The sequence below is a fragment of the Schistocerca piceifrons genome, chromosome 10 (genome assembly GCF_021461385.2).
Source record: "Schistocerca piceifrons isolate TAMUIC-IGC-003096 chromosome 10, iqSchPice1.1, whole genome shotgun sequence".
Classification (NCBI taxonomy): Eukaryota; Metazoa; Arthropoda; class Insecta; order Orthoptera; family Acrididae; genus Schistocerca; species Schistocerca piceifrons.
Genome location: NC_060147.1, coordinates 131,665,175 through 131,679,288, shown reverse-complemented (window position 1 = coordinate 131,679,288; position 14,114 = coordinate 131,665,175). Strand labels below are relative to the sequence as shown.

The 14,114-nt window shown below is 43.3% G+C and overlaps 1 protein-coding gene across 1 annotated transcript in view; it reads right to left on the bottom strand.

The window, feature by feature from the left end:
• LOC124718838 overlaps positions 1 to 14,114 on the bottom strand; it is a 78,884-nt gene that overhangs the window by 18,655 nt on the left and 46,115 nt on the right. The window contains exon 3 of the mRNA XM_047244461.1: positions 8,639 to 8,732. Within this exon, the coding sequence (XP_047100417.1) occupies positions 8,639 to 8,732 (94 nt within the window). The remainder of the gene's footprint in view (positions 1 to 8,638; positions 8,733 to 14,114) is intronic.

The window sequence follows — 14,114 nt, the reverse complement described above, 5'->3', positions numbered from 1 at the left end:
AGGAGGGGGAGGGGGGGAGGGTATGGTAGGTAGATGGTAACAAATGTGAATCTCACTCAGACTAAAACCTGGCTTCATGCCTGTGAACTTCAGTGCGCAATTGCCTTTCCAAACTGAACTGTGTGATTACACAGTGGAAGCTTTCAACCTGCTCGGTCAAATTACTCTCTAAAGTGGCTGGCCTAATCTTTCTGTGTTCATATAATGCTATTCTACAACTAAAGGAATTCTGTATGTATGTTGTGGTATTTTTTAAATGTTTTTTTAATTATAGCTATACAAGATACAATTACCACAATGAAAAAAATGAAATGAAATGTCGTGTGACGAGGGCCCCCCGTCGGGTAGAACCGTTCGCCTGGTGCAAGTCTTTCGATTTGACGCCACTTCGGCGACTTGCACGTCAATGGGGATGAAATGATGATGATTAGGACAACACAACACCCAGTCTCTGAGTGGAGAAAATCTCCAACCCAGCCGGGAATGGAACCAGGGCCCTTTGGATTGACAGGCTGTCGCGCTGACCACTTAGCTACCGGGGCGGACATTACCATAATATAATAGAATATTTTTAATGGAAAGTGCAAGTGAATGACACTAAATTCTTCCCCTGTGCATTGGAGCATTGCATGACTGTCAGGAGTGATAATTATTCTGTGGTGAGCCAGCAGAATCAGCGTTAGAATTATTGCAGTAAAATACGGGAGAAAATAATTGTGTCAATTGGAATTAGAATGCAACACCTGCAGTTAAGCAAGAGTGTATTATTTTATATACTTTGTCCAGTCACTTCAATATGGCCACAACTATGTTCAACATCAGCGTGCAGTAACCACTCACACACTGCAGGTGGCAGCACTAGCAGTGGAGTGTATAAAGCGTGTTGAGGGATGCAGAAAACAGCGCAGTCATTGTCGTAATGCGGAAACGGAGTGATTAATCTGACGTCCAAAAGGGGATGATCATTGGCTTTTGGGTGAAGGCTGGAAGCATTTCCAAAATGGCTGAGTTTGGAAACTGTTCATGTACCATCACGACTAAAGTGCAGGGTGATTATAATTAAAGTTAAACTTTCAAATCGCTGTAGGAATAATGCCACTGATCAGAATGATGTCAAATTGCAACAGAATGTTATTGGAGAAGAGGGCAAACATAGGGCAGAAGAAAAATAAATAGTTACAAAACATAACAATAGATGGTGCTGTAAGTCCAAAAACCACAAAAAAGCATCACTCGCATCAGTTTTTAGTTGTCCTGAGGCCAAAAACCACATAAAAAACATGAATCACATCGATTTTTAATTGTCCTGAGGCCAAAAACCGCAGAAAAAGCATCAATCAAAATCAAATCGGATTATTAATTTCCATGTGACTGGCGCAAAACATGTTTAATATAGTGTCCACCATTTTCTGCAACAAGTTGAAATCGAGAAACAGCATGTTCCACAACTGATTAAAGTGTTTCTGGGGTCACTTTCAGAATGTGCTGAACAATGTGTGCCTTCAATGCAGCTAAGTTTGCAATTGGAACACTGAACACAACATCTTTCAGATAGCCCCACAGCCAGAAGACACACAGATTAAGATCAGGTGATCGAGACGGCCAGGCTGTAGGTAAATGGCAGCTGATAATTCTAGCATTTCCAAAATGGCGCTTCAGCAGCTGGTTAACTGGATTTGCAATGTGCAGAGGTGTCCCATCTTGCATAAAAATGATCCCATCCACACATCCATGCTGTTGGAGAGCTGGAATGATGTGGTTGCACAAAAAACAATCATAGCACTTACCAGTGACGGTACAGGTAACAGGACCGGAAGGACCTGTCTCTTTGAAAAAATATGGCCTTACGATAAATGATGCCATAAACGCCCACCACACAGTGACCTTTTCAGGATGAAATGGTACTGGTTGATTTGCTTGTGGATTTTCCTTAGCCCATTTTCGACAGTTCTGTGTATTGGCATATCCTGTCAGATGGAAATGGGCTTTATCTGTCCACAGAATCTTCCATGGCCAATCATTGCCCACTTTCATTGTCCACTTTCAAGCGAGCTAGAAATTCTAAAGCAAAGATCTCTCTTGCTGGCAGGTCAACAGGAAGCAACTTGTGCATATGGGTAATTTTGAATGGATAGCAAAGAAGGATGTTTGCTAGGATTTTATGCACCGTGTTCATGGGTATGTCCAATTTTCAGGCAATTCTCTGTGCACTACATGTTTGCACACCACCATCCGTCATCTCCTGCATTGCTGTGGCCACTGCTTCCACTGACATCGAATCAATTCATTTCCTTCATCTACCAGGTTGCACACCAAAAGAACTTTTCTTTTCGAATTTTGAATTCATTTTCCACATACCCACAGCACTCATCAGACCAATGCCTTTCTTCAAACCCTTCATTGTCCATAACATCTGCAGAGCAACATGTGTGCAGTCATCATTCTTTAATACAACTTTACAAGCAGAGCACGATCCTGCATTGAGACAGTCATGGCGAATGTTGCAGATGTGAAAGGAAGAAAAGCCGTGTACCCGGCATGTTTATACCAACTTCAGTGGGTCATGCACATGATGGGTGTTTTCATTTACGTATTCTGACAAATAAAGCGCCATCTATTGATCAATTTTCACACTCTTTTTTTCCTTCTGCCATACGTTTTCCCTCATCTCCAATAATATTCTATTGCAATTTGACGTCATTCTGACCAGTGGTGTTATTTGTACAGTGTTTTGAAAGTTTAACTTTAATGATGATCTCCCTGTACATTTCCTGATTGTATGAAAGTGACAAGGAAGGATATAAGATGAACATCAACAAAAGCAAAACGAGGATAATGGAATGTGGTCGAATTAACTCGGGTGATGCTGAGGGAAATAGATTAGGAAATGAGACACTTAAAGTAGTAAAGGAGTTTTGCTATTTGGGGAGCAAAATAACTGATGATGGTCGAAGTAGAGAGGATATAAAATGTAGACTGGCAATGGCAAGGAAAGCGTTTCTGAAGAAGAGAAATTTGTTGACATTGAGTATAGATTTAAGTGTCAGGAAGTCGTTTCTGAAAGTATTTGTCTGGATCGTAGCCATGTATTCAAGTGAAACATGGACAATAAATAGTTTGGACAAGAAGAGAATAGAAGCTTTCAAAATGTGGTGCTACAGAAGAATGCTGAAGATTAGATGGGTAGATCACATAACTAATGAGGAGGTATTGAACAGGATTGGGGAGAAGAGGAGTTTGTGGCACAACTTGACTAGAAGAAGGGATCAGTTGGTAGGACACGTTCTGAGGCATCAAGGGATCACCAATTTAGTATTGGAGGGTAAAAATCGTAGAGGGAGACCAAGAGATGAATACACTAAGCAGATTCAGGAGGATGTAGGTTGCAGTAAGTACTGGGAGATGAAGAAGCTTGCACAGGATAGAGTAGCATGGAGAGCTGCATCAAACCAGTCTCAGGACTGAAGACCACAACAACAACAACATGAAAGTGACAAAATTTACATATTCTGACACATATAGCGCCATCTATTGATCAATTTTCACACTATTTTTTCTTCTTCTGCCATACTTTTTCCCCCTTCTCCATAATACTCCATTACACTTTGACATTCTGACCAGTAGTATTATTTCTACAGTGTTCTGAAAGTTTAACTTTAATTATAATCACCCTGTATACCATCCGTGGCAAAATGGCACTATCCAAAACTGGTGCTGAGGCAATTGTGGTGCACTATGGGCCACAGATGACAGGGGTGAACGATAGCTGCAGAGATGTGTACAGGCTAATAGATGTGCAACTGCTGAGCAACTATCTGCCCAGATGAACTGAGGAGCTACCGACAGTGTCTCCTCAACGACCATTCAGGGAACTTTGCTGCATATGGGTCTCCTCGGCAGGTGCCCGGTTCACACACCCATGCTGACTGCTGTTCATTGCCACTGAAGGCTGTAATTTCCAAACCAGTACCATAACTGGTCGTCCACTGAGTGCTGACAGCTGGCCTTTTCAGATGAATCACATTTTATGCTCCCTTAGACAGATGGCCATTGGCGTGCTTGGCATGAAAGTCTGAAAGTGAACACCCTGCAACAATCGAGGGGGTGTCATGGTCTGAGGAATGTTTTTATGGAATTCTCTGGGTCATCTTGTCATTCTAGAAGGCACAGTGGATCAATACAAGATTCGACGCATCATTTGGGACTGTATCCTTCCCTGCATGCAGTTTGTTTTTCCTCAACACCTCAGCATTTGTGAGCAGTACCTGCAACATGTAACACAGCTCGCAGTGTATATTTGTTGTTTGAAGAACACCAGGGCGAGTTTACTGTACTCCCCTGGCCACCAAACTCTCCAGATTTAACCACAATTGAGAATCTACATGATCACCTCAATTGGGCTGTTGGCACCACGGATCCTCAACTGAGGTCCCTAGCATAACTGGCTACAGCACTGGAGTCGGGATGGCTCCACATTCCTGTCAGTGTCTTCCAGAGCCTTATTGGCTCTCTTTCTCTGTGTCTCACAGCTGTCTGCACTGCCAAAGGTGGCTATTCAGGCTTTTGGCAGGTGGTCAGATCACTGCGAGTGGATAGTATATTTCCAACGTAGTGCCCTACAGCCAGTAAATATTTTAAAAAATGCCAAAGTTCAGTGCCAAGATCTAGTGACAAATACTTTTTATTATGGCTAGTTTCAGTCCTAGGTCTGCCCCGATAGCTGAGTGGTCAGCGCGGCGGTCTGTCACGCCGAGGGGACCGGGTTTGATTCCCGGCCGGCTCGGAGATTTTTTTCCGCTCGCGGACTGGTGTTGTGTTGTCCTCATTATCATTTCATCCTCATCAGTGGAAGGCAATGGAAAGCCACCACCAGAATCACTTCCCCAGACGCTCGTGCAGTGGACCTCTCTAATGAGGCTTCTCCCATGACAAGACCTGCCGTAAGGCAGAATCTAAAACTCCCATTTTTTATGTAACTAATTTCATGAGTTTTAAAATACGCCCTGTCCCAAGAAATATACAAAACCTTTCGTACTTCAAACAGCTGATAGTTACACACTCAGTATTTTTAATGTAGATTGCTTTGACACCTAAACAGTAGGAGTAAAGATATTTCAATGTCATTGCATATTATCTATATGAATAAAGACACCAGCTTTTTTATTCAATGATCTGAAATTACATACTCATATGATTAAATCTGAGATATTCAATAAGTTAGAAAATAGTCAGAAAATGTTCACAAAAAATTACTGCTATTACTGCTATGCTAGGTTGAAACTGAAAATTAAAAATCTGAAATAGAAAAAAGTGAGAACAATTGAGAAAAACCTATTACATATGTACAATAATAACCTCTCAAAAATGTCAGATCAACACACCTTGAGGAGCAGGAACAGGGTGCAACACATCACATTAATGCAGTTATAGCATGACTTTCATATTTTCTATTTTGTAATGTTCACTGACATAAATAAAGCTGACTAAAATGTGTTTTAAAAGCTATATTTTTTATTTTGGTTAGTAATTTGTAACCTTGAGTCATTGTATTACTAGGTGAACATGGGATGTCTCCTAAATCTACCCTCATATTGATTGGTAGAATAGATTTGACTGAACCAGACCTTGTCTCTCCAGTTTGCCACACTGTTGTGTGGGCCCACTAACCAGAATTTATAGCACTGTGACTGCATTATTCCAGTCCCACAAAACATGTAGGACAACTTTCGTGATGTTTGGGAGGTAAGAGACAAGATACTGACACAAGTGAAGATTCTTGAGCTCCGCTCAGATAGCTCAGGTGATAACGCACTTCCCCGCATTGGCTAAGGTGCTGGGTTCGAGTCCAAGTCCAGGATACAATATTAATCTGCCTGGATGTTTCAGTATTGCAATGAAGGCGGAACTCTTTTGCCCTCTCCTTTTCCTTCCACCCCCCACTCCCCCTCCACCACCCTTGCAGATGCCTGTGTGTGCAGATGTGTGTATATTCATGTGTTTGTGTGTGCACTGTAGATCCAAAAGCTACTAAGTTTTCAGCCTTTTTTGTGTTCCTGTTGATGACTCAACATCTCTACCATTCAATGAGTTTTCACCTTTGTGTCTAAGTTATTTATGGGTGATATACATTTTTTATTTTCTTTTGATCTGGATGGGATTCCCAATTTCTCACTTTGTGTTGGGAGCTTGTTGAATATCTTTTGGTCAGAGTAAATAACTCTTCTCTGAACCCTAGAGCAAGAGACAAAGTCTATGCCAAAAATTATTTTTGTTTTGTATCAGGATTGTGTAACTTGCAATTAATTGCAAACTTAATTTTATTATTAACAACAAAAACCATAAAGGAATAAATTTTCTTTGAAATTTAAACATACACACTCCTCACAGATTAGGTCTACAGGTTATTCCGGCTCACCGACTGCTGCCTACGAGGCACCACGAGGAGTGATCTCTGTACCGGGGCCATGTAATCAGCATGACTCCTTCTGGTCGTTATTGCCAGTAAATGAATCCTTATGGTGCCACTGCTCCTTTATTTGAGAAGCTCAGCATTTGGCCTCACGAGGCTGAGTGGATCCCAATCCACACCTCCCTGTTTCAGAATAATCTGAGCAGGTACTGGTAAACAAAGCTGGGTACTTCCACACCTGAGGAACTGACACTAACCATTCCACTGCAGCTTTCTGTGAAACAAGAGTAACAATTCCGAGATTCCTTGCTTAGTTTTGCTCTATAGGTACTTCATTTACTTTAGATGACTTGCCCCAGAAGGCAAACTTATAAGGTGGCATACAAAATGAGTTCCCACTCACAGCTTTAAGTCAATGTAATGAGATATTAACTTCTCATTGTATGGTTCACAGTTTCTATAAATATTTGACTAAAATTACTACATAAAGTTGAGAAGGATGCTTTAGAATAAATTAAGACTTATAATAGCAGCTTCAAAGAGGAACTGAAAATTATACTCTAGAGAACAAATGGACATCAGAAATAAGAAATTTTTATGATTCTTTTTAGGAATATCCCCTAACTTACTATTAGTACACATTTTTAGGTATGTAAGCCCCCATTGTGATGTACACTGTTCACTCTAGAGTACACTATGTAAAATGGATTATCACAATCAATGCTATACTGTTCACTAGTTACCCTATGATGTACACGGTGACAATTATTGAACTATATAAAATAAAATCGTCATAACTTCTGAATGGTTTGTGTTAGGACATTCAAATTGCATGGTTGGCCAAAGGGCACCATGGGAATTAGTAAGCGTATGCATGGCTTGGTTTAGTGATGAAGCCCACTTCCATTTGGATGGGTTCATCAATAAGCAAAATTGGCAGTTTGGTACTTTTGGGGACTGAGAATCCACATTTTGTGATTGAGAAGTCTCTTCAACCTCAATGGGTGACTGTGTGGTGTGCAATATTCAATTGCGGAATAATCGGTGCGATTTTCTTTGATGGCACGGTGACTACCAAATGGCACATGAAGGTTTTGAAAGGTGATTTCATCCTCATTAGCCAAAGTGACCCTGATTTTGATAAGATGTGGTTAATGCAAGACAGAGCTTGACCCCATCAAAGCAGGTGAGCGTTTGATGTCCTGTAGGAGCACTTTGGGGACCACATTCTGTCTCTGGGGCACCCAGCAGGCATTAGCATGGGCCTTGATTGGCCACCATATTCTCCGGATCTGAACACATGCAACTCCTTCTTGTGGAACTATATTAAAGACAAGGTGTACAACAATAACCCCAAAACCATTGCTGTGCTGAAAACAGCCATTCAGGAGGTCATCGACAGGATTGATGTTCCGACACTTCAGCAGGTCATACAGAATTTCGCCATTCATCTGCACCACATCATCACCAATGATGGTAGGCATATTGAACATGTCATAACCTAAATCCAAATATCTGTAGTGGCATTTACATGTTGAGTAAAGTGTGTGCACACTGTAGTTTGTAACTAATTTATGTTTTTTTTTTCATATAGTTCAATAATTGTCACGCTGTACATACATCTTACACTGTTATCTCTGCCCCATGTTGACTGACTTCAGCCTGCATGCCATTAACAAATCCACTCAGTCATTATGAACAGCCAATGACTAAGTTACCATTGAGTGTAATGCAGCCTTACACGATTGTTATTTATAACCTATATAGTAACTTTGTAAATGTTAACAATTTACAAAAAGTGGCTGCAAGTGCTACTAATGTCATATATGGTTTTTCTTGATATGTTGCTTATGCCTTTGTAGATGCTTGAAAATGGCAGAAATGCTGAAATGGCAATAGCAAAATATAAAGGACCTATGGCTAAAAAGCAAAAATGAAATCATAAAAAAGAGAGATAGAGACATTGCTGACTGGTAAATACAGCAAACATAATTCTCAATTAATTTTCATGTGAGTTAAATCCATCTTTAAGTAATAACTGACTGCACACTAAGAAATTTTACTCATAGTGTTTTATTCAGTATTGACCATTAATGCCTATTTCTGTCCACATCTGTTTTCATCTGTCTGTCACTTGATGGTTCTTATATCTCCTCGAGCTCGGAAATGGCAGATTTTGGTGACACTGGGAGAAAGCACGTATGGCAGAATGGTGGCAGGGGGTATTACCTTGCGCTCGCATTGGCCCCAAATCGTGGTCAACAGCACCCAGTGGGCAGTCCTGAAGGAGGAATGATGCTGTCACAAAGGCAGCAGCTTCTATCTACAATTCAGAGAATGCAGAATGGTTTGTCAGGAGTTATCTCAAACACTTACGGTTATTTAATAAATTTCATGAAACATAGGTTACATTTACTTTTTGTTCCATAGATCCACAGTGAACTGATCCTCAAGCATTTAGAATACATCATAAAGCAAGAATACATAACACATATTTAAAAAAAGAAAGTATGCTGATGTCCCTTCCACATACACTCCTGGAAATGGAAAAAAGAACACATTGACACCGGTGTGTCAGACCCACCATACTTGCTCCGGACACTGCGAGAGGGCTGTACAAGCAATGATCACACGCACGGCACAGCGGACACACCAGGAACCGCGGTGTTGGCCGTCGAATGGCGCTAGCTGCGCAGCATTTGTGCACCGCCGCCGTCAGTGTCAGCCAGTTTGCCGTGGCATACGGAGCTCCATCGCAGTCTTTAACACTGGTAGCAGGCCGCGACAGCGTGGACGTGAACCGTATGTGCAGTTGACGGACTTTGAGCGAGGGCGTATAGTGGGCATGCGGGAGGCCAGGTGGACGTACCGCCGAATTGCTCAACACGTGGGGCGTGAGGTCTCCACAGTACATCGATGTTGTCGCCAGTGGTCGGCGGAAGGTGCACGTGCCCGTCGACCTGGGACCGGACCGCAGCGACGCACGGATGCACGCCAAGACCGTAGGATCCTACGCAGTGTCGTAGGGGACCGCACCGCCACTTCCCAGCAAATTAGGGACACTGTTGCTCCTGGGGTATTGGCGAGGACCATTCGCAAACGTCTCCATGAAGCTGGGCTACGGTCCCGCACACCGTTAGGCCGTCTTCCGCTCACGCCCAACATCGTGCAGCCCGCCTCCAGTGGTGTCGCGACAGGCGTGAATGGAGGGACGAATGGAGACGTGTCGTCTTCAGCGATGAGAGTCGCTTCTGCCTTGGTGCCAATGATGGTCGTATGCATGTTTGGCGCCGTGCAGGTGAGCGCCACAATCAGGACTGCATACGACCGAGGCACACAGGGCCAACACCCGGCATCATGGTGTGGGGAGCGATCTCCTACACTGGCCGTACACCACTGGTGATCGTCGAGGGGACACTGAATAGTGTACGGTACATCCAAACCGTCATCGAACCCATCGTTCTACCATTCCTAGACCGGCAAGGGAACTTGCTGTTCCAACAGGACAATGCACGTCCGCATGTATCCCGTGCCACCCAACGTGCTCTAGAAGGTGTAAGTCAACTACCCTGGCCAGCAAGATCTCCGGATCTGTCCCCCATTGAGCATGTTTGGGACTGGATGAAGCATCGTCTCACGCGGTCTGCACGTCCAGCACGAACGCTGGTCCAACTGAGGCGCCAGGTGGAAATGGCATGGCAAGCCGTTCCACAGGACTACATCGAGCATCTCTACGATCGTCTCCATGGGAGAATAGCAGCCTGCATTGCTGCAAAAGGTGGATATACACTGTACTAGTGCCGACATTGTGCATGCTCTGTTGCCTGTGTCTATGTGCCTGTGGTTCTGTCAGTGTGATCATGTGATGTATCTGACCCCAGGAATGTGTCAATAAAGTTTCCCCTTCCTGGGACAATGAATTCACGGTGTTCTTATTTCAGTTTCCAGGAGTGTATTCTAAGTGGAATTGTCCTCAGGGATGTGGTAAAGGAAAAATTAACTGGCAGAAAAAATCACGACACCAAAAAATAATTAATGTAGACTAATGAAATTTTGGGGATGCATTTGTCCAGATACCATATTTAAGTGATTAACATTGCAAGATCACAGGTTAATGTAACTGCGAGATAAGGCATTGCAAATGTGAAATGCCGATACATTAATAACCAATGTAACTGCCAGAATGTTGAATGCAATCATCCAAATGTGCACGCATTGCCTTGTTCACGTGCTGGATGTCAGTTTGTGTGACGGAGTTCAATGCCTGTTGCACTTTGTTGTTCAATATAGAGACAGCTAATGCTGTTTGTGGATGACACTGGAACTGTCATCTGATAATGACCTATATGTGCTCAATTGGAGCCAGATCTGGTAATCGAGCAGGCTAAGGCAACACGTCGACACTCTGTAGATCGTATCGGATTGCAACGGTTGTATGTGGATGAGCATTATTTTGTTGGAGATCACTGTCTGGAATTCTGTTCACGAATGGCAGCACAACAGATCGCATCTCCATACTGACGTACAAATTTTCAGTCAGTGTGTGGGAGATAACCACAATAGTGCTCCTGCTGTCATACAAAATTGCAACCCAGGCCATAAATATAGGCACAGGTGCACTGTGTCTGAGGCACAGACAGGCCTTCAACTGGCCTCCTCCTGACCAGCACACGCACACGTTCACCACTGGCACTCGCCGAGGCAGAAGAGCCTCGCATCAGAAAACTCAACAGACGAGCACCCTCTCCTCCAATGAGCTCTCTCTTGACACCACTGAAGTCACAGATGGCACTGGAGTGCGTGCTTCAGGGCCATCAGGCTCATAACTGTCCTGAAAGTAACCAGTTTGTAACAATTTATTGGTCACTGTGCTGCCAACTGTTACTCAGATTGTTGCTGCAGATGCAGTATTATGCGCTCGAGTCATACACCGAGCACCACGGTCTTCGCCTTTTGGTAGCGTCATGTGGCCATCCAGAGCCCAGTCTTCTTGCAACTGCACATTCCCATGACCACTGCTACCAGCAGCCGTGTACAGTGGCTACATTCCTGCCAAGTCTTTCTGCAGTATTGCTTGTTATAACCCTGTTAGACGACCTCACTGTAAGTCAGTGAGGTGTCGATAGTGGTGTCTGTTGCTTTACAGGAATTCTTGACTAACATCAATGCACCACATCCAATCTCAAATGTAACTAACACTCACAACTGTTTCAGTGTGCAACCCTGATTTGCATCCTCATAGTGGCACTACTAGCGCCACTCTTATGCCACTGATGCAAAATTTGTGAAGGCATCATCTTTCATACGCCTCACAACGCCTCATGTATGCTGCAATATTTTTTCTGCCAGTGTACTAAACACATATTCGTTTGTGGCACAATAACAAACTTTTCAAAACATGTAAATGTATTCTCATTACTCAATATTATTAATAATATATGAGTGTACATACATCAGTTCTCCTAAGAATTTTGTCCGTGGGCTAGAAGGAGCTGGCCACCAATAAATCCTGTAAGATTCTCTGGAACTGAACTTCATGTGTAGTTAAACTCTTTTATGGTAATTGGTAAGTTATTGAAAATGTGTGTTCCTGAATAATAGACACATTTCTGGACCAAAATAATTTACCGAAAATCTTTATGTACATTGCGAAACAGAACTAAAGGATCACTTTTTCGAAATACCGACATTTCCACCCATTGCGGTGCTTAAGTTTGAAATTTAGCTCTATGTCTGTGCAACCTTCCTCTGTAATGTTGCAAATGTGTGGCGTCCTGTGACGTCACCCTCAGGCTCGAAGACACTTTGAATGGTGAGGTGTTGACATGTTCGAGCTCAGAAGTTCTTCTGACATGTAAAGTGAGTTAATGATGCTACATTGGCACCAGATTTCACCACGATTCTGCCCAATGCCACCACGGATGTGCCACACAATGGGAACATCAGCACAGCCCCTCTTACCTGCATTTCACCTCTTCTTTCAGTACCTCTGCGTTGGAGGTCAGAATTACAACAATTAGTTTTGAAACCGTGCGGTGTTCCTGTGAGTGGCCAATAAAAACATTCCGTACACACCACTACTCAAAGTTGCCACAAACAGGCCACAGGTGGTGGCATAAAGGGTGTCAATGAAATACCCCATTATCTGGTGCATTGATTCCCATGTATTTTGTGGTCAAAATGACAATTCGCATTGTGATGAGCAACAGCAAGACATTCATCACAACCCTTGACACTGCCGGCACCCTCGGGTGTTTCAATCCTTCTCTACGGACATTGTGAGGGTGCACCCTATCGAACATAATTTGGAGCACAGTGCGACCACAATTTTTGCTTTCGTGTCCATGTTGGAACCACTAAGGACTGTTCAAAACCATTCAGTGAGATTTGAACATGATATGAAACAGTAAAGGCAGCTTATGCTTTTTCAGTGCTCATATTTCCTGTTGTCTCTTGATGGTGTGATCACGGAGGATATGATATTGGCACGTCTGTGAATAAAATGGCAAAGGGTTGCTGTAAGCCACCTGCACAACTTCACTGAGAATTTTAAACATGTACCTGTACAGACAGAACCCACGATGAAGTCCTAGGCATTTGCAGATTCTGGATGTCCTGCTATCAAGTGCACGAGCAGCAGCGTAGCCTGACTGCAGGTAACTGGTACACTTGTCGGAGGTCCTGTCCCTATAGGTACATTTTTAAGGTACTTGACAGAGGTGGGCGGGTGGCACCGAGGGTTTTGCCAAACTGGGCAGCCTGGGAAGGACCCTTTGCCATTTTATTCACACACATGTCAAAGGAGGACACAATACAGCACGAATGAAGAAGCATAAGCTGCTTTGAACTGCGTTCAAACTTTCATCAAATGGTGTTGAGAGTTCCACCGCCCTCCCACCCCCCACCCGTCCTCCTCCCCTTATCATGCCGCAGGAGGTTGCAAAACACAAGGTACGCAGAAGCATAAGCACCCTTTGCTGCTTTGGATCACATTCAAACCTCGTTAAATGGTGTTGGATGATCCCAAAGGGCTCCAACCTGTGCACTGGAGCAAAAATTGCAGTTGTGTTGCACTCCAAAAGGGTCAGATCACGTTTAATGGGGATGTATTCCCAGTGTGTCCTTAGAAAATGGTCAAAACATCTGAGGATGTCAGCAGTGTCACAGTTGTCAAGAACATCTTCTTGTCGTTCATCACACTGTGAACTGTTGTTTTTGACCAAAAAATGTGTGGGAATGATGCCTCAGGGAAACGAGTGGTTTCACTGAGATTCCCCCCCAAAGGCGTTTCTGAGCCAGTTCTGAGCAGAGGTGAGCCCAGAATGTTTTCCACACTCATAAGAAAACTGTGATTTCAATGAGGTGCATCACAGTTCTGATCTCTGTCACAGAGATGAAATGGAGGTAAGAGGGCTGTGATTACCTTCTCATCATGTGACTACTGGCCATTAAAATTGCTACACAACGAAGATGTCGTGTTACAGATGTGAAATTTAACTGACAGGAAGAAGCTGCTGTGATATGAAAATGATTAGCTTTTCAGAGCATTCACACAGGGTTGGCGCAGGTGGCGACACCTACAACGTGCTGACATGAGGAAAGTTTCCAACCGATTTCTCATACACAAACAGCAGTTGACCGGCGTTGCCTGGTGAAACGTTGTTGTGATGCCTTGTGTAAGGAGAAGAAATGCATACCATCACGT